The sequence below is a fragment of the Leptosomus discolor genome, chromosome 1 (genome assembly GCF_034619465.1).
Source record: "Leptosomus discolor isolate bLepDis1 chromosome 1, bLepDis1.hap2, whole genome shotgun sequence".
Lineage (NCBI taxonomy): Eukaryota > Metazoa > Chordata > Aves > Leptosomiformes > Leptosomidae > Leptosomus > Leptosomus discolor.
In genome coordinates, this window is record NC_141391.1 from 215,999,408 (window position 1) to 216,020,653 (window position 21,246).

Here is a 21,246-nt window from a genome sequence, read left to right on the forward strand (position 1 = left end):
GCTCTATTATGGCAGAGCGACAGGTAAGAGAAGCACGGGTCCTTGTTGACAGCAAGGGTTGTGCCTTTTCTGTCCTTTCTCCATCTCCATCTCTGGTTTAGTTTTGCCATGCAGTGACAGGCCAGCTGCCCTGTGCCAGCCTGGGGCTGGCCGATCACAGCTATCCACCACGCAATCCAAAAGTCTCCCTTGGGTGTTAAATCATAGGCTACAGAGATAGAACATTTTGCCTTCTGGACAGTGTGGGTCATGGCCAAAGCCTTTCTGCTGTCCCACTGGATCAGTCTCAAACTCATCCCGCCCTCTGCATCAATCAGCAACTCATATTACAAGGAAAAAAATAAAGTAAAAACCCCAAGATCCTTGCAGAGAACATGAAGAAGACCTGAAAGAAAGGCAGGCTGAACCTAGGCGAATCCAGAAACTTGTGAGATGTGCTAAGGAAATGATGGAGTCAGAAGCACACAAGGGCACAAGCCTCCCTTCAAAGTGCTCCAGGCTGGTCCAGGGGTGATGGGTACCAGCCCAATCGATCCGTTTGCAATCCAGTCCATCTGGAGAGTGGGAAGCCTCTTCCCACATGACAGCAAGATGCTGTACAGGCAGAGAGAGAAAAACAAAATCACCTGGAGGTGGGTGTATCATCAAAAGAAGGTGAAGGCCAGAGTGAGGGGGAGGGGAGCAGGCTTGGCATGCCAGCAATGATGATTAGAGGGAAGGAGTTTCTGGCACAGGTCCATATGACAGAGTAACACCAATATTTGTTTGCTTGGCAAGGAGTCTCTGGGTGCAATCAGACCATACAATCCTGGAAGCCAGCCACACTGATGTGCTCAGCAGATTCATGGAAGGACTGCAAATGGGATGATCCAACCATCCCACGCTGGTAGTACAGTCTCCCATCAGTACTTCCTCGAAACTTACTGATTTAGCAGGTACTCATGCCTGGATGGTAGCAAACACTTCCCCTTCTTCATCCTCCAGGGGTCCAAGTGCTTGTAGAGGAAAGGATTGAAAGGAGCGTTGCAGATAGAGATAAAAGGCCAGTAAAACTAAGCCCACCCAAGGTGATGGTACATTTTGAGCACTGCTGAAGATGGCATTGGGAAGTCTGGATTGGGAAGTCTGGAAATGGACCTCAGTCCTGTCAATGTTGTGAGTCATGTTATGTCATTGGGAGCTGTGTGGAGGTCTGGATGGGCAATAAGGATTCAGTCTTGGCTTCAAGATATGAAACGATTTCTATTGTTCAAAGAACCCACTCGATGAATAGGCACGAGTACAGGACAGAAAAGGAAAAAATTAAAGGTGAAATGAAAAATAGACATTGCAAACTTCAGTGAGAGGGATGAGTCAGTGAGAAGATGGCTTCTCAAAAGAAGCGTGGGAGACACACGCAGCATTTGTTCGAACTGCCATTTGACAAAACCTTTCTGGCCACAGAGTAAACATAAATCTATGTTTGTCAGAATGCACTTGTGATGCCATCCTTCCCCAGCCCTAGTGTCCTTGAGGGCCACAAACACACAGACAGCAATGAAAAGGATCCTGAAGCTACAGGGCATTTCTCACATTGCCAGGCAGAAGGCTAGCTCTTAAAATTTGGGTTTTGCAAGGCTATTATACTTGCAGATTTTGTCAAGTTGTTCCAGTGCTGAGGAGTGTTTCTTCTACACAGCAGACAGCAAAACCAGCTCCGGAGCTGAGTAGCTGCCTGCCAAATGTTGTCTCCTGTGAGAAAGAGGTTTCTGCCCTGTGGCTGCAGAAGCCAACAGGGCTGCAGCCCTCATCAGCAACGACCAATGTAACATACATGTGTTGCATGACGCCACCACTGCCTTGCAGATCAACAGTCGTCTTCTAAGGCCAGGCTTATGCCTCTTCCTGCTGCCATGCAAATTGCACAGAGCAGCTTTGCAAGATCAGAGAGGGAGTGTTTGAAGCTCAGCAGGAAATCCTCTGTTAAAAGGGACAGAAGAGAGAAAGCAATCTCTACTGACAGACAAAGCACCCCAGCCTGGAGCTGTCTCCCAGTCTGAAGAGGATAATTTGCAGAAACAAAACAACTGAGAGGTGATAAACCAGCGATGGAAAAGGTGTGCTAAAACAGGCAGATCTGCAGAGGAGAATGAGTCGACTGCCTCCTCCCCAGTTCTGCAGAGCAAGACCTTGGAGAGGATAAAGTAAAGATGAGGGGCTGTGCCAGGCCTAGTCCCTCCCCTAAGGAACTGGGATGACAGAGAGTTTCTCATGATCTCCTTTCTGGTGGGAACAAGTGTCAGAAATACCAGGGATATGATAGGGAATAAGGGAGGAGGAGATGCACTAAGATTTGTAAGCATTTCACTTTGGGCAGGAGGCTGGAGGAGAGAAGAGGTGGGAACTGGGAAGGTGAGTCCTGTGCTTGCTACATGAGACACACCAGAGGAGCCTGCCAGAGGAGATAAATAGTGGCGGCATTGCACAGCAGGGAGCTGAGACAGAGTGACCCAAGGAATGCCACCTTCTCATCAGAGCAAGACGTTCAGGTCCCTCCAGTTCCTGAAGTGGAAGGCACAGAGACCTGTGGCCAGCAGGACGGGCCAAACTCTGCCAAGGCTCCATGTGAGGGAATAGGGTCTGTCTGGTTGGGATAGCCTACCAGAAGGTCTGAACCCTGGGCTGCCTTCTTTCACCACTTCACCACCGAGCAGAGGATGTTAAGCCCTCCAGCTCCTCAGCAAGTTTTCCAGCAGGTTTACAGCAAATTCTGCATCCTGGTAGATGAAGAACTGACAATCTCCCTGGTCATGAATATTTATGGCCTGTCCCAATGCCACAGCAGTTCAGGATGTCTGCTCAAGGACGCCTCAACCAGCATGCATGCGACATCCCCACCAGCACATAAGGAAGGGGTGGGAGGGAACGGGGGATGTCATAGAAGTGTGAAGGCACTACACGTGTGTCATTTGGTCCAGCAAACTGGCTTGCAGGGGGCATGGTCTGGGGGTAGGTGAGGGAACACGTTAAAGACACCAGTCCCAGCAGGCAGCAGCGGCGATTTCATCCTGTGAATGCAACACACGCTGCCAGTCATCAGCAGCCACCTCTGCGCCTGGTGGTTCAGCAGATATCAGATCTCTTAATGGGTCCTGGTCCCTTGGGCCAGGCAAACAACGAGGCATCTCAGGTCATTTACCAGACAGGCCAGGATGCTTTCAGACTGTTCCTGACCAGGAAGTAATTAAGAGGCTTCCTATTTGAATTCTCCCGAGCTCCACTTGTCTGCAAGTGCTTGTTAGTTACAATACAAGCCAGACGGCATTTGCAGCACAGCAGCCAGCTCTGTATTAAGCCCCAAGGTCCAGTTCAGCTCAGCGACTGGCAATGAGGCATTCCTCAGCCTCATCTGGAGGCAGTTTGATGCGCTGGCCATTAGGCACCAAATCCACAGAGCCACAGAGGTGCTCAAAGCACGGCTGAAATCCACTGACATTGTGGACATAGCTCTAAATCCTCCCCAAACCTCAGCAGCCTGGAGTATCTGCTTAGCGGCAACCTCCTTCTCTCCTGGAGGAGATGCACGTCCAGTGTTTCCTACCCCTCCTAGTCCCTTGGTGCTGGGAGCTTGCAATGACTTTCCAAGGTGACACACTCCCTGTGGAGGAAGTGGGCAGCTCCCTGGGGGTCTGGTGGAGCAGAAAGGAGAGGAGCTATCTGCAGAGGGAAAGGTGAGGGTCTCCTGGAGGGTGAGCAGAAGAGGGAGAGTGTGGGACTGGAGGTGGAGAAGGCTTCCTGGACTGTTGGTCTGACCAGGACCAAAAGGAGACATCATCCCTGAGCACCCCACATGTGTGACACATGCCCTTGTGCCCCTTCCTACCTCGGGCAGCTTGACTCGTCCCTCCTGGAAGGAACAGGAGCTGGGGTCATGAGTGCAGACGTGGCGGTACTTGCACCAGTGACACCGGTAAGGGCTCTCCACACATGACAGACACCTGGAAATACAGAGAAAGAGTAGTCACTCGGCTAGCCGGGTCCTGTCAGCCAACAAGACAGACCTTGAGGCTGACAGTGTTTTTCAGAGGCAAACACAGCCTGGCAAACATGGCTTTTCCCATCACTAGCAGAAGGCCACAGGCTTTGAACTGACCCAACACCATCAGGTCACAGGGTGGGGCTGGACTCGCCATGGCCTGAGCTGGTTGTCACTGTGATCGCAAGGGTCTCATATTAATTAGATAATTTAGATTGCATTAACATCATTGTAACTAGAGTAATAATAAATATTTGTGGTATTTTGGTTGCCCTGTTACAACTTTTAATCAGACTGTCAACAAGTTCTTGGCTTCATACACGAGAGTCCTTCCCCTTTTTGCCCATAACAAAATCCTGAATGTAACAGAAATACAAGATCAGGGGGTGGGTGGAAACTGCTGCAGCCTTTCTGCCTCAACGCTGACCTGTGCCAGTGCCCTGGGAGCTGTGAGCACATCTCAAGAAGGTGGCCAAGGGAGAGGCTGGTGGTAGGAGTGATGCCCATGGAGGGCAGTCCCCGTGCACCAGCAGTCCCATCTGGCTAATTCTCTCACTCTCACACGTGGTACAGAGGCCAGGCATAAACTGGGACGGACCAAAGTCAGACAGCCAAGGATGAAGCAGGGAATTTTCTCCCCCTGTGTCCCACAGGTTTATTAGCGTGAGTTCTGCTCAGGGTGATGAGGTTCCTGCAAATAATTTATATTTTTCTTCAACTCAGCAGAGAAGGAAAGACTATTGTAGCAGCTGCCTGGGAAGCAGAGGGCGTATTTAGGACTTTATTTAACTACTCAGGGCATAGGCAAAAGCCATTCCCTCCATCTTACAAGGTTTTGCTCTCCCATGCCCCATAGACCCTGTAGAGTAAGAGCTGCAAACACCTCTCCTGGCTGTGTTACAGCACTGACTTATACCTACATCTCACTTCTTTTTTTTTTTTTTTAACTCCATACGATGTCTGCTCACCAGCAATCAAACTGAGCCATAAGCTCTCCGCACAAAACAAGCACGGGATGGTAGCGACTCTTGGTCACTCACACTGTTGGAGACCTTCACGCAGCTGCAGGCTCTGAAGTACCTGGAGGGGACTTGGTAGGGGGGAGGGAGGGATTTTTCTGGCCTTTATGTGCCACTAGGTTTTCAATGGGCAGGAATGAAAAAAATTGCCTCCAGTAGAGCTTGGCTGAGCCCAACAGGCAGACACACACCCTCTCCCCTGTCTCTGTGAAATCTCGCTCAACTCCAATCCACTTTCAGCTCTGCTACAGCGAGTTGTTCTTCAAATTGGTAACAAGTTCTTGCTCTGATACATCAAATTAAAAATGGATAGTGTATTATAGTTTGTCAAGTAAGAAACCAAAACATGCCATAAATATTTAACACCACCATCTCTCCTGCTCTCCCCCCCAACACTTGCTTTCTGACACTGTTTGTCAAAGCAGCAGCAACACGGAAATAGGATTTGCCTTTCCTTGTGAATTGCTGAGCTGCAGTAATTATCTGCTTTTGACACTTCTGGTGGCTCAGTGGTGGGGACAGAGCAGCTCAGCCTTGCTTAGGGGTGGATCAACCTGCTGGAAGGGCATCTTTCTGCAGGAAATCTGCAGACCCGCTCCGGTGGGGCAGCACCTGAGCAGCCCTGGGTGCCAGCTAAACCCCAGAAGAACCATAGACTCATTTTGGTTGGAAAAGACCAGTGCAGGGTGGAAAAGGAGCTCGCAGGATGGAAAAGATGGTCTTGAGGGAATCAGCTGGGTGTTCCCTGCCCAGTTCACATCTTGCAGGAACCAGAAACTCCTGTCTTTCCAGATCTGAGGGTCCAAGCCTACGCTAACCACCTGGGGCAGGCTCCTACTGGTGGGAATGACAGCATAGATGAGGGTTGGAGGTGTGTATGTATGGGCAGGATCCAGCCAAAAGCTGCTTAATAGGAAAATGAGGGGGCCATATGCTGAGGTCATAACTCACTTTTGACTCAGTTTTGTGGCAAAATCCCACTACTGTGATGCTCCTCTGCCTGAGGGACACGTGAGGATGTACCACTCCTCAAGACAATGCCTTTCTGCAAAGGCTCCTCAGCAGAACAAATGGTCACTATACTACTCTTGGTCTTCTCAGGAGGGACCCCACTGTGCTGACTATCACACAAGTGGCCTTGACCCATGGTCACCTCCACAACTAACCAGCTTCCTGAGGGACATATGCCCCAGTCAGCAGTGGGTTCTGTGGCAGATCCAGGAGTAGAATGGAAAGCAGGAATCAAAAGAAATGAACATACGAGTTGTGGACGCTGCAGTTGTAGAAGACGAAGCTGGTGCTGGCAAAGGTCATACCCGTTTCCTTGGACTTGAGCTGAAGCTGAACAATGTGATGGTCTCCTGGGGAAAAAATAGACATATCAGTGTATGACTGCTTTGTTGGTCTAGTTAAGTCTGTTGGCCATGCTATGAGTCTGCACCTGGAGCTGTCCCACAGTACCATGGCTAGTCTATCCTCAATAGATGAAGTGCAATAAAATCCTTTTAGAGCCCAGCTCTCCAAAGGTACATCTCCCACTCTTATGGTACTGGGGTGACAGAATACGTCTTCACCACTGGAAATTATCATACCTGGGAGCAGAGTCTGGACTGGATGATGATGACAAGTCTAGATGGTAACTCACTAATTTCAAAAATAGGGTGACTGAAGTCATCAAGTAGGAAAGCTAGGCTCAGAGACAGGATGCAGATGTCTGGAATTAGGAAGCCGTTAAAATGGAGTACTGTCCTTAAATTTCTTCCTTGATGCTGGTTCATTTGATGTCCACAGAAGCAAGGGGCCTGTGGAATATCTGGCCCCAGATGTTGGTGGCCTGTGCATACGCTGTTTGAGGGGTAAACATACCTGTTTTCCTAAGGGGATAAAGAAAGATCTACTTTCTCCTCACCCTCATTATTTAAAATGTCTGAATAGGGCCCAATTCCGAGGACAACCATGCCTGAAAAAGGCCAGCTCCAGATCCTGCCCCTGAAGAGAGGTTATACCTTGAGAAAGCAGAATGAAGGAACGAGCAAGAAGGATAGATACCATAACAGTGAGGACAGGGTAGGGGCTCCCTATCTGCAGCCTGGGAAATGCTGACGAACACGAAGATTCTCATGTGAACAGTTCCTCCAGGTTCACTCACCCCATTTACTCCAAGGTCCATTCACCCCAGCCTTTGGCTACAAAGAACCCATCTCAGTGTGAGAGACATTCACAAGCCATTGCACTTCCAGAAGGACACATCCATTTCCATAGCAGACCCATCTGCAGCACAGCCTGCACCTCAGCTCCTACACACACCATCTCCTCATTCCCTTTCCCACCGCTCCCATGCTGGGCAGTCAACTGCTAGCTCTTCCCACAACGCCAGAAGCTCTATTCAGAGCCCATCAGCTGTGGGTAATGAGTAGGTGCAGTAATTGCAGTAATTTGGTGGGGAAGGGACCTATGTTTGGTTCAAGACTTCAACCTGGCTGGCCCTTTCACCTCTATTATTTTCCTCCTCACCTGAAAGATTCATTAATCAATCAGGCCAGAGCAAACTTGACAATCCATCACAGTGTGTGCCCACGTGCACACTCACCCACCTACAGGCACAAACACACGCACGCACACAGACCACACACTTCGCTAAACACATTTTGCTGCCAGTGCTCGACTCCGCTGCCCATCTGCTGCCGCCGGCTTTGACAGCTCTGTTAACTGCTTCGTACTTAACGACTTTGCCAGCGTATCGCATATATTTTAAAACAGGATGTGAGGACGGGATGGCCCCAGGGATCAGATGTGCTACAGAGCCACACATCTTTTGGTTCAAATCCAGCTTCTGGCACTAGGAATGGGCTTTGCAGAGGTGCAGAGCACCAGCTGCTGAAGTTGGTGCAAGCCGCAGGTGTCCAGCTTCTCTGAAAACTGTGCTTCACATAAATCTCTCTCTCTTGTCCTGCCTCCAGCTTCCACTGCTATTTTTGTTTGCTGGTTGATTATAGCCTGGCCTGGGACAGATGTCCATACCAAGGAAACAGTTTCTGTCTTGGTAGGCCATCATGACTTGAAACTCAGTGGGACACTAAAATGGCAACAGCCTTCTGGGGGCTTGTTTTGGGACTGCAATGGAGAGGACATGCAGCTGTGTGCAGCTTGGGGAGAGCAGAGAAGATGTTGACAGTTTATGTCACTTCATCTTCTGTGGCCTGAGGATCCTCCGAGACAAAATTTACAGTGATTTTTCACAAGAAGCCAAGGACAAAAATGGCAGCACCCTTCTCTGCGCCTCTTAGGGTGATGAACAGGGACAAGGTTTTTACAGTGAAAGGTGAAAAGTTACTTTCAAGAGCCATAAGTGCTCTTGAAAGTACCTAGAAAAGTTGTTAGAAAAGGGAAACAAAAAAGAGCAGGAGGTTGAGGGAGGACACAGAACATCCTTGGAGATGGTATGGAGGTATTTTTCTGTGCTGGACCACCTTAGGACAGGGAGCCAGTATCAAACCTGGAACAGCTGAAGGCGGTAAAGGCTGGGACAGAGACAATGACCGGAGCGTACAGATCTAACCGTGGCAGGAGCAGGATGATATTACAGACAGGATTGTTCAGGTCATGCAGGACTTTGTGGCTGCTGCACAGAATGGGATGTGTTAAGAACACACACAGCCTCATTCCCCGGGTTGTATAAGACCAGCCTGGGCAAAAGGTGAGCGAATAACCCACATCCACCTCTTGTCTTTGCTAGGTATATGCAACTGCCACTCGGTGGCAGTCTGAAAACACGTAGGATCACACATATAAGCACCTTAATGCAGGTGCTGGTATTGCAGCTCGATGCTTGCACACATGTGCACACACAAACACACACATATTCAGACAACTCATGCTACGATGTGCTGCTGTGCAGCTCCACCAGCGAGCACCGGTACAGTGTCCCACCTACTCCCTGTGCTTTGCATACCCTGCCTTCAGGCTTCCAAACTCTCCTTTGGGAGAAAGCAGAAGGAGAGTTGGGGGATGAGGAAGGGAGGGAGAAGCGGTGCAGCCGGAGGAGTTGTGGAATACCCACCGTTCTCCGTGATGATCTGGGGCACCTCTTTGGCAGCTGGTGAGATGCATTGGATCTGACTGCCCACCACCAAGCCATCCATCTCCGAAAGGTCCTCGAACGTACAGTTGACTCCTGCTGACAGCTCAGGGACATTGTAGGTCTCCAAGACCAGCTGCAAGCAAAGATGGTGGGAGGGAAGAAGAGACAGAAAAAAAGAAAAGGGAGAATACTAAGTCAAACAACAGAGCTGGGTTGGCAGGAGAGAATTACACTGGAGAGGTTGGACAAAGAGCCTCTTGCTAGAGAGAGCATCCTCCTTCAACAGAAAGCAGCGATTCAGGAGAGGGATGTGTGTGCAGAGGGGGAGGGGGATGAGATGCTGATGCCGACACAAGTGGTACGTGGCTATGCAGGGACAACTGCACTGCATCCCAGTGCTGGCTGGGTTGGTGGAGGGGAGGGAGTGCTCACTATCTGTCATGCAAGTGTAAGGTTAGGCAGGGAGTCTTTGGAGCCAGCCGTGAAGACCAGGGCTTTGGTGGCCCCAAGGCACGCGGTTTCTGAGGAAGGTGACTACTACTCACAAGAGGCACTCTGCAGACTACAGAGAAACTGTAGCGCTCCAGTCTAACTCTCTACGGCCTGCTCTCCTAGCATCAGCAGATGGGGGAGCACTCTGTCACCAAGTTCCTGTGTAAGGAGAGTCTAGTTACAGCCTTCAGTCCACCACAAAAAAAAAAAACGCTGTCTCTAGAGGCACAGCAAACTTCTCCTGCCCATCCCACCAAAGAAGCAGTTGGCTCTGGGGACATGTTACACTGGGACTCCATACATAGAAAAAAATACTTGAAGGAGGAGTTATCCATGTTTTTAGAACCTACAACACACTCTGGCATTGCTATGGCATTGCTTATGGTCGTGAAACAAGGATTCTCACGGCTAGATTCCACCATGTTCATGCTCTGGAGAAGGACCCTCGTGCTGCTAACTTCCCAGACCAGTTAAGGTCCTGCACCATGGCTCTCCATCACTGAGGGTCCTGCCCAACCCACCAGATAATGTCTGAACACAGAGAGGCGTTCCAGGGTACTTCTAGCACCTGCTGATTATCTAGTAGTTAGTATAAATTTAGCGGTTTTGTGACCAAACACTAGAGCCAACCACTTGACACAGCACAAATGCAGATGCTCTCCGCACTTGCCTCCTCCATGAGCTATCTGAGGCCCCATCTGAGGTGACAGCCACTGAAAGGAGACACAAATGCATGCAGAAGTGTTGTTTCCACTAGCACGAAGAACAGAGGAGGTCAGTCCAGGTGACAAAGCAGAAGAGGATGATAACATAACATAATGCTTACTGCTCCCCCACACCGTGTTTTCCTCACTTAGAGAAGGCTTGGCGCTATTTCTTCACACTAGGCACCATCATGGAGAAAGGCTGAGCAGACAGGCCTTAGCCCTGGCTGATACAAAGCCTCTGTGAGACTATGTTCATTTTTCGGCAATGGGAACGGCAATGGGAAAGGTGACTTTTTTGTTTTGGATGGAGAGTAGGAAAAAGCTTTGGTTATTTGAATGGATTTAGCACTCAGGCTAAATCCATTCTCCTTGCTCATTAGTACCCTGCTAGCAATGGAGGAGGGGAAACTATTCTGCTCAATAAATCTCTCTCTAAGCACGGATGATGCAGAATGATGTGCCATGCAGAAGATGACACCAATGGATAGACCAGTAGTGCTTGGCCACAAATGTCGTGAGCCAATGCACACTCTGAACAGACAAGAAGTCCTACATCCCACATGCCTGCTCTGGAGCTGCTGCCATGAGGAAAGAATGGAGCCTTCCCCCAGCAAGTATGTCTTCTCAGAGATCCCACAGCAGCAGCCCTGGACTGAAACAGACTCAGATACAATTGTCCAAGTCCCTGTTAGTGCCCCAAATTTAAAAGATTGGCTGGCCACACATACCTTCCCTGCCTCTGTAGCAAGAACTCAGTATCATTGACCCTTTGCTAGAACCCAAGTGAGACTCACTAAAGACACCACCAGCCATTTGCTCGCTGGTGCTCTGCTCCTGGTTTGCCAAGAGACTATCTGTGGTGACTGTGAATGAGCTGGGTCACCAGTCAATCCGGGACTGGGCTGAGACTCCCATTGAAAGGTTCATGCAGATTATTAGGCAACAGTCACATGATGGCAACTTCTGATCCCAGCAGCTCCAAGTTGACTTGCCCTGGGAGTAACCTAGAGGTGAAGGTCTTTTATTCTATTATTTTCAATCGCCCTGAGCCAGCTAGTCCCCCAGGATTTATTCCAACATGAAAGAATTCAATGACTACTGAGAGAATAAGAAAAAGAAACCTTGAACTCCCAGAAGAACAAAGGACTTAAGATGTCTCAGATCAGTTTTGTTTGAAGCCTAGGAAAGTAAAGTCACAGCAAAGTTAAGAGGCTGAAACAAAGCAGCAATGATTGGACATGTAGGCTTTGAAAGGCTCATTTCATTATCACTGAAGAAACCCTAGCACTCCAAAACCTGTCACCTGGAAGATGTCTGGCAGCTGCACCTTGAGCAATTCCATTCAGACCTTTCAGGGTGTGGGGCTAGTGACCAACTCACCCAGAGATGGAGCTTTTGAGGCCTGAGTTATCACCTTCATTCCAGCCCAAACTAGTATGGCCAAAAAGACAGAGCCCTAATAGCCTGAATGAAATGGGTCTCTGCCTCCTTCTCGGATCATGTTGGGATCTCACTGTATAAGGTACTGCTGTCATGAGTCAGGAGAGAAACCACAAGCTGGTTGTATCTTCAACAGAGATTTCTTGCCTCAACTCCAGAAAATGATTGGGTTCATCTACTGCTCTGCCAGCATTCACTGTGTGGCTTCGTTGGCTGCTGACTTGAGTAGCTTGAGGCCATCAAAGTTAAACCTTGTGCTGAGGAAGACCACCTGAACCTTGGCAGCCCCAAGTTCTTCTGTGTAGCATCCTGCCTCTCTGCTCTGCACACTTAGTGCTGGAGCTGGAGCAGAGTGGAGTTCTTGGTGGCTTAAGGAGACATTTCCACCCTAGGTGATGGGAACTTGGAGCTTACTGAAATAACTCATGGTGTTCCTTACTTGTCCTTCTTCTAGAAGGTAATTTCTATTCATGATAATGTCCCTTGCCTAAAGTCTATGCCCAGACATAAATCCTTCTCCCAGGAAAGTAAAGAACTACACTGGATGCCCACAACATTTGCAGGCCACAGAGTCCTTTCAAACCTGCCCTCAACTACTCACAGCAAACAGGGAAGCCTCTTTCCACACTTCTAGACGGGGGATAACCAAGGCCAAAATGTCCTCCCATGGCAATTCTTTCTGTGCCAGGAAAGTTGCTGGGGAAGTTAATGGACTGTGGAGAATCTCTTGCATCAAGCTGCCAGTCCTTCCCACTCATGCTGAATCCAGGTTGCACATACCTGGGTCTGTCAATTAAACCTGAGGGGGGCAAGGATTAACGTTCCTCACCAATACATTGTACTGAGAGACGGAGATGTTGTTGGGATGCACGGTAAGCCGGACGCACTGCTTCATCTCCGAGGCGAATCTCCGAGGCTCGCTGGAGCGCTCACACCGCTCCTTCCTCGTGCACCTGAGCAAACGGGAACAGAGAGGGACATTGTTAACACCAAGCCAGGCTGGGAGGATGAGGACAACCCTGGGACATGGGAGGAGCAATCATTTTGAATGGAGAGTCAACACTGTACCCTTTGTGACTGCACTAGCTGGAAAACCACAGTCGTGCCCTGGAGCACTCTGACTCCAGTGCTAAGATCGCTCAGCAGGCTGGAGAGTTGCAAGGGCACCATGAAAGGAGGAAGGGTGATGGGTGAAAGCCCCATCCCTTGGATAGAATGCACAGCTGTAGAGATGCTCTCTCGCTCTATCTACATAGCAGGTATAGCATAACCTTCCCCTGGGCAAACCCACAGTCCTGAAAACTGTCCCGTCCAAGGGCAGCAGGACACCTTAGTCAGGGATGTCCTCTCAGAGTAGTTGTGTGTAGCCCATGATCTTTGGCCCTGCTGAGAAGACTGCAAATCTGTGGTACTTCTGGGCTGCTGGTACCTCTCTCCTCGGAAGGGCAGCCCTCCAATCCATTGCTCAGCAGCTGCTAAGTAGTCCCTGGGAGATCAAGGGGGTTTTGGCAACTGGTTTGAAAGCGCCTGACTAGCGGTGCCCAGGGTTGAATCTTAAAAATTCTGTTGTTCCCAACTAGTGACAGTTCAGCAAAAGTGGTGGACACACAGCACCTGGGCTGCGCAAGCCCACAAAGCTTACACCACACACTACTTGTTGTCAGTGCTTTCAGCACTGTCGCCCTCTCTTGTCTTTGTCTGGTGTAAACACAATCCAGCAATGCGAATTAGCAGCCATGTGCCCTGTTTCGATCCAGATTTGCGTTTGCTTAGCATAAAACACATCTGTATTTTACTCCACATGCACTGCCAAGGCCATCGCTTCAAGGAAGATGTCTGCCTAGAAATACACAGGGTTAATACAAAAGGACAGCTTCAACTGCATGCCAATTACCTTTTGCCATTAAGCTAATGTTATGGACTTGCACAGGGTGTCTTCAATGGATTTTGTTATTAGCAGTGCTATTACCCCCCATTAAAATCAGCTATAAAGACTAAGTGCGGATGTTAAATTATTCACCCACTCCCAGACTTCAGAGCCTTAGTTGTGAGAGCACGTGGGGGCTGCTGGAGGGTTAGCTCCAAGATCACCCCTCAACGTCCTTGCTCTCTGGAGCAGAGATTGCACCTATATGCACGGAGATTTGCAGGTGGGGATCTACGGAAACACATGCAAAAGCAACCCAATATATGGCTGAGCCTTAATGTTACAAAGCTTTGGGGGCTGGCCTAAAACTTTAGGGCTTGGCTTGTCTCTAGTGGCTGACACCCCAATTTCAAACTCAAATTGCTTCAACTTTCTGGTAGAGGAAAGTTTTGTATTTCCCGTGTGTAGGAATCACAAAGGGAGATCTCTGCCATTCTCAGCACGCTCTTGGTTTGCTTTGCAGATTGTAGAGAGCAAGAGCAGCATTGCAGCTCCCACTCTCCGTTCCCTGGGAGCCTTCAACCCATTAAGCCTCCTTTAGCACTGCCGCATGCTGGATCAGGAATTTTAAATGTGCAGTCTCCAGAGGGTTGGACGGATAGCCGATTAACTAGTCCCCAAACTGCAAGTCCCCTATCATGGAATGAAAGCCACGGCAAAATGCTGACCCAAGATTTTGGTAAGCACTTCAGTAAAACAAATAGACACATCTATTCCATCAAAGCTCTGCAGGGTGTGGGAACATCTCTCCCGAGAATAGCTTGGAAGGAAACTCTTTTGGGCTTGGTGTCAAAATGCAAGTGCCTGAATCCTTCAAGATGTCCCGTTACCTCCCGTTTATTTCCTCCAGCTGCAGCATGACAGAAATGTCTGGATTTTCTAAAATTAAATGGGCAGATACCCAGGCTCAGTTCAAGTGTAACAGTACAGTAGGTTGCAGACACAGCCAGCACATTCGCACAGGAGGACAACACACGGGTATAGGTTAAGCATCAAGGAATATGGTTTGTATTCCCAGCCCCACCACCGAGCAGGAATATACTAACCAGCATCTTGTCTTGCTGTTTACTGCTCATACACATTTAAGACATGTAACTCTTCAGACCAAAACCTCACTCTATATTAAACTGATGTGTCTTGCAGCCTTGATATCTGTTGTAAGGTCTGTTACCATCCAAATAATGAAATGACAGAAAGCCAAACCAAACTAAGCCTGGTTTTAATATCATGTTAAGGTTGCAGTGTCAGGCTATCAGGAATTAGGTACAGCCAGATCGAAAGCAGCTTCTGCATTCCTAAATCTGCTCCTGGCACTGCCACACTGCAAGCCAGGCTTTAATTACAGGATCACACTTTATTATTTCTTTTTTTCCCGCTGGTGACTTCGGTTCTGCCACTTCCCAACTTTTGAATTTGACCACCTGACTTTTTCAATGCAATTTCTCAATTTAAAACGAAGAGGGGGAAAAAACCCAAAACACCCAACTGCGCCTGGTGCTTGAGCCTGATGATGGGGGAGCTCTGCCAAGCTGAACCGAACCAAGCTGGGCTCTGGGTCACCAGCAGCGCTCAGGCTCTCCAGTCAAAATCACAGACCCCTTCCTCGAGCTAGCAGCATAAATCATCCCAGGTAACTGATCCCAGCTGCTGCATAAACCAAGACTAAAGGGATGGAGCCACCTGTCAGTGGGTTTTGCAGGTCTTTCCATGCAGAAAAGTGTGATGTGGGCTCTTCTCCAGAGCCTTTTGACCATGGTTTCCCCCATCTCCTCTTCCTTGATCACCTTACCTATCCTGAGTGAGAGCATGTGGAGCATCCTGTGGCTTTACACACCAAACTCTCCCAGGTGTCTGCCCAGAACCTGCAACTGAGGTTCTTCAGAGGCAAAAAGTGGTGGACTTTCAGGGGAGCAAAAAACGTACATACCTGTCATAAAGTAACCCTCTCCCTCCAGTCTTCACCTGCCAAAAACGTTCTGCCCTCTCTCAAGAGTAGGGCTAAACAGCAGAGAAAATTGTTTCGATATGTGCAGAGCAAAGTATTGCCCTCCAGCATCAGTCTCTCAAATCCCTGAATGGTGTTGGCTGAAATGCAAAAAACAAAAGTGGCAAAGCACGCAGCCACTGAAGGCAGCTGCCCAGAGGGGACATTGCAGCCCAAAAAGTAAGTTCAGCAAATTGCAAATATAGTCAAATAGGACTTTTAATAAATAAGTACTTCCAGACACAAGTGTCTGCCTTAGAAAAGTGGTCACCTGGAAGGCAGCTGCCTGCACACGGCAGCCGAACTGTGAAAGAGATAATGAAATACCCCAATCCCAACTAGTCATTCCTGCTGCCTCTGTTGAGAGCCAGTGTGTACTTCGGGCCCTGGGAGATTGCTGTGATTCTGCTGCAATCTCATCTGGTGTGTCTTTTATGGCTTATGCAGAAAAAATACCTTGTACTGCCGATAACTGTTTCGCTTCAATAAAATATCAGTAACTCGAACATGCTCTGTCTGTCAATATGCCGAGATCACTTTCCGCTGCCATATAACCTAATTCAGTGTTATTCATGCTATAATTAGCGGATGCATAACTCCCACCCAGTGGCATCACGTTACACTTAAGACACCTAAAAGAGCATATTCCACTCCTGAACTTATTTGCATAAGATTATGGTGTAGACACGGCACTTCTCTGTACGTCTTAATAACACCTGCTGTTTCATTATCAGCTGCATCTTTAACAATTGCCAATGTCCTGCTTCTGTCCAAACCATTAATACAAACACTATGAAACTGGTCCTACCGCTGAACCATGAGGAATGTTATTTCCTCCTCATCTCCCATTAAAAATAAATACCGCTAACGCTAACCCTCCGTTCACCATCCACTAACCAATTATTTTAATAATGTTAAATTAATACTTTGCGCTTCTATAGCATCTCTCATTTGAGGATCTCAAAGGGCTTTGCCTGGAGCTAATTAAACTTCACGACAGCTCTGCGAGGTTGAAACATTACCTTGCAGAGACAGCAAAGTGAGGCAGAGACACATGCCTGTCAGAGAGCAGAGCAAAGCCCAGGTCACCTGAGATGAAGGCCTTGGTTTGGGACCCAAGACATCATAGTTAAATCCCAGGTCTGCCATCTGGGACCTAAAGCAATCTGCTGGAGCCACATTCCGCAAACACCAGCTGCAGAGGGGTAAGGTGCTATTCCACCTCTGCAACAAGATGCTAAGGGCTCTTCTGCCTTGCTAGGTGTGGCGATTTGGTGTCTGGTGGGGTTTTGGTAGGGGTTTTGGTAGTGGGGGAAGGGGCTACAGAGGTGGCTCCTGTAAGGGGCTTCGAGAAGCTCCCTTGGCTCCAATTTTGGACCCCTCTCTGGGCAAGGCCAGACCAATGGCGCCGCTGTGAATGATTGTTTAAGACTGAAAGAAGCGGTATATTGCTGTCTGTTTGGTCTGATTGTGTTGGTGAGTGGGTGAAAGAAGGGGGATGGGAGAGAGACATCCCTGCGGACACCCCGGTCAGTGAGGCAGCAGAGGGGGAGCTGTGCCGGGGCGAAGGTTCCCTCGCGGCCCGCGGTGGGGTGGCGGCTGAGCCCCTGCAGCCCCTGGAGCCCAGCGGCGGCCCAGAGGTCGCCCTGCAGCCCGCGGAGGGCTCCGGGCCGGAGGAGCAGGGACCGGGCCCGGAGCAGCCGCGACTGCGGCCGCGCTGGAGCCGCCCGTGGGTGGGAGGGCGGCAGCCCCGGGAGGGCCCCGCGCTGGGGGGTTCTGGGGAGCTGCGGCCCCGCGGGAAGGACTCGCGTTGGGGCAGCAGGAGGAGGAATGTCTGCCGGGAGAGGGACCCCGCGGTGGGGCAGGGGAGGGCTGCGAGGGCCCCTCTGCCTGAGGGGGAAGGAGCAGCGGAGCCCCCTTGTGCCGGACGGGCTGTGACCCCCATTCCCTGCCCCTGCACTGCTGGGGGGGAAGAGGGAGCAGAGCTGAGCGCGGGAAGGCCGGAGGGGTGTGGAGAAGGTGTGTTGTTTTTATGATCTGGTTGTATCTCTCCTTCTCCTTCATGGTGGTGGTTGTTTTGTTTGAAATGTATGTTGTTATCCCCAAGTTGAGTCTGTCTTTTGCCCGTGACCATAACTGGTGAGTGAGCCCTCCCTGTCCTTCGTCTCGATCCTCAAGTCCTTTGGGTTGTATTTTCTCCTCCCCATCCCTCAGGGGACGGGGTAGGGGTGAGTGAGCGGCTGGGAGGGCTTGACACTAGGGCTTGGTCAAACCAAGACCAGATTGACTCCACCACTTCCAGGGTTTGTCCCTAAACATCAAAGGTTAGGAGGGTTAATCTGAAGCCCAAAAATCTTCGGAGAGCCTGAGCATGGACCCAAGAACTCCATGCACCTGGAGAGATCAGGTACCAGAAAGGTCAAGTGGGGTACACCTCCACCTGCAAGCTCTTTGTTTTCCCTGTCACGGTGTGGGAAACAGATCATGCTACTGCAGAGCTGCCAGCCTAACAGAAGGCATGTGTGCTATATGCATGCTTTCACTTGCCTTTGCATCTCAGTGAAGACACATCTCCACCATCCTGTTGTAGGAAAAAAAAACAAACCAACCCCCTACACAGAAAAAAATACCCAACCCAAACCTAAACCCATTACCTTTATTTTTCATCCTGGCCTCTTTTTGCCCCTATCTTTTTTTCCTCCATGCCCAACATAGTGGGGTCCTGAACCTCGCTGCACTCTCACCATACAATTCGGTAGACCCTCGTTCACATCCTGTCAGTTCACCCTGAAGAGACACACTTGTATTTCTCCGGAGCACTGCATCTCTCCTTTCTCCCACCTTGGGGTTTTATCTACCCATCCAAGACCTCATGGGATTTGGACTAACAGTGTCTGTGATCACAATATCTGCAGGGGATAGAGCTTGGTTCAAGAGGCTGGAGGTGGAAGGAAGATCTCTTCTGGCCATGTGGAGGCTAGAGACAAGAAGAAAACTGGGGAAAAGATGATGTTTGCACAGGGAAGAGAGTAGGGGAGTTGCGATGCCAAGAAGTAAGACTAACTGACGCCATCTCTCATGAGACCAGTGGAGTGAGACAAGAGCCTCCAAGGGGGATATTTCTTTGCCCCTCCTGCTTCTTGTCCATCTCTCCATCCCACCACTGCCTGAAATGCCTGAGTTTGCTTAAGGTGACTCCTGATTTCTTAGCAGAGAGAAACGAGAGAAAGGTGCTGGTGAGCCCTCCCCTCCCAAGCAGGGTGCTCAGAGGTTGGCAGAGCTGTAGATGCTCTTATGACCTGAGCCAGAGCACCCCTGCAGCTCTCATTTCTTTCACCAGGATGGAGTCACATGCTGCACAGAGAGCTCTACAGCTCAAGATCTCTGGTCTTCTCTCTGGCCATTCATTAGGGACAAACTACTCCACAGTCCATGAGCTACGAGCTTTTCCCTTGGCCATACCTGCCAGCAAGCCAGCCCTTTGTATCACTTGTGATAACAAATTAAATGCATTTAAGAGGCAAGGTGGCCCTCATGCCTGGCCTTTCTGATGGTAATTATTTTTTAAGACATGCCAAACCCTGATAAGATCATTCAGTGAGTTTCTTTTATAATTTGGGCTTGCAGGGTCTGAGGCGCTCAGCTGCTCCACAGACCCACACGGTGGCCTGGGGCCACAAGGCTTCGGGGAGAGGTGGAAAGTTGTTCTGCTAATTCACACCATTAGCCAGATCTGGTGGTCCCTACTGGAGACCAAACTGACACCCTGAGTGATCTAAATCGACAGAGACAAATAGTCTTGGGAGGAGAAAGCCAAGAAGAAAGTTTCTGTGAATCTTTTTTCCTTCTTTTTTTTTTTTTTTTTTGTGGGGAGGTGGAAATAGTGCAGTCAGAAAAACAGCATATAGTCCCGACTGAGTCTTGTTTATATCCATAGCTATTGAAAAAGGAAAATATTTTGATTCTGTTTTCTTTTTTTTCCTCATTTTCCTAGAAGCAGACTAAAATATACAACTTTTCTAATATGAAACCAAAAAAAAAAAAAAAAGTCAGTTTTCTGGCAACGGAAAAGGTCTTGTCTGCAATTTTGTCAATTAAAAACAATTTTCAGGACAGAAGAGTGGTGATTGAATCTGATCAGACATTGCTACTCAGAACAAAGGGGCTTTTTTTAATAAATGGCAATTAGCACATTATACAACTTTCTTATTCAGGAAAAAAAAAAAAAATCTTACCATTAAATAAAAAAAGAATTTCCAGAAATAAAATCCAAACAAATTAATCCTTTTTGAAGATGCCTCACAATTTGATGCACAGCAGCTTTCTTTTGACTGCTTTTGCATTGCAAGACTCATAATCTGGCCAGTGAAGTGGGCTCGCAGGGAAGAAGAGGGACGTGACGTGTCTGTATTTGATGCCAAAGGTAGGGGAGAGCAGCACAAGAGGCAGCTCAATGATTTGGGTCAGCTCAGCAAACCGAAATGACACCCTTCCACCACCTCCAAACAGGTAATTTGTGGGCATCGCTGTTTTGCAAAAGGTTTTGACATTTCAGCTTTCCTTTCTGATTCCAAATGGTGACATTTCCCGCAGGGGACAAATTCACTCACCCTTTGACATAATAATCACAGCCACCCTTTCCTTGCACCTTTCTTGCCAGTGCTGGTGAACTCGAGGTGGCAGGTGGGAACCTATGCACACCCTGTTCGCACCAGCCAGGACAGGCCACAGGGGCAGGATTGGACATGTTGATGGGACACAGGCTCAACGTTGGGATCCCCATTTACCTCCCCAACCTGTTCATTGCTAGACATTTTGTTGGGGTGTGGGGTCACTCACACCGAAGTCCTCAGCTTGTGCAAGTTGGAGATGTTGTCCCATCCCGTTCCACACCCCTTCCCAGTTCTGTGGTTTTTTGCTTGGACACAGTTTCCCATGTTTTTCTCATGTCTCTTCAGCTCTTCCCCTTAAATTCACCCTGTGTTTTGGTCCTGCCTTCTTCTCTTCTTCTCAGATTGTCTGTCTGTCTCCTTGACTCTCATCACCAGAGTTATCACGTGTCTCCTAATCTCCTCATGCCCCACCAAGAGAAAATAGGATATGGGGAAAGAGAACATAGGGTGGGTGAAGCGGGGATGGGGACATGGGGAGACGGGAGGAGAGTGAGGTCAAAGGGACTAGCAGACAGCTTGCCCATCCCAGAATCTCTGTGAAGGCAGAGATGTGCAGGGCTGGTGTGAATGCCCACATGGTCTGAGCCACAAGCATTCTCACCTCTTCCCAAACCTCATGGTCTGACCTTTCTGCCACCTCCAGTGGTCTCCTTGCCCAGGCATGTTGAATAGATACATCCAAGGAAAAAGTTCAGGAGGAAGGTAAAGGGGATGAAGGGAAATGTTTAGGGAAATCTTATTTAGGTCTCAATTTGAAGACCCTGAAAAGTCCAGATGGTCTCAGCTGTCCGAGGCAAGACAGGTCAAGAGGCAATGATTTTCCATTTTTTCCATCTCTTCATCTCCAAAAGGAAATCTGAGCTTTCCCAGCCCAGCAAGAACCCATGGTGAGGCAGGCTGCACTTGCA

General features: G+C 49.1%; 1 protein-coding gene across 1 annotated transcript in view; it reads right to left on the reverse strand.

Annotated features, from left to right (window-relative positions):
• PLXNA4 (plexin A4) overlaps positions 1-21,246 on the reverse strand; it is a 420,437-nt gene that overhangs the window by 98,685 nt on the left and 300,506 nt on the right. Inside the window, exons 5-8 of the mRNA XM_086475002.1 lie at positions 12,584-12,707; positions 9,095-9,248; positions 6,296-6,395; positions 3,863-3,977 (exon numbers count right to left, since the gene is read on the reverse strand). Coding sequence (XP_086331128.1) covers positions 3,863-3,977; positions 6,296-6,395; positions 9,095-9,248; positions 12,584-12,707 — 493 coding nt within the window. The remainder of the gene's footprint in view (positions 1-3,862; positions 3,978-6,295; positions 6,396-9,094; positions 9,249-12,583; positions 12,708-21,246) is intronic.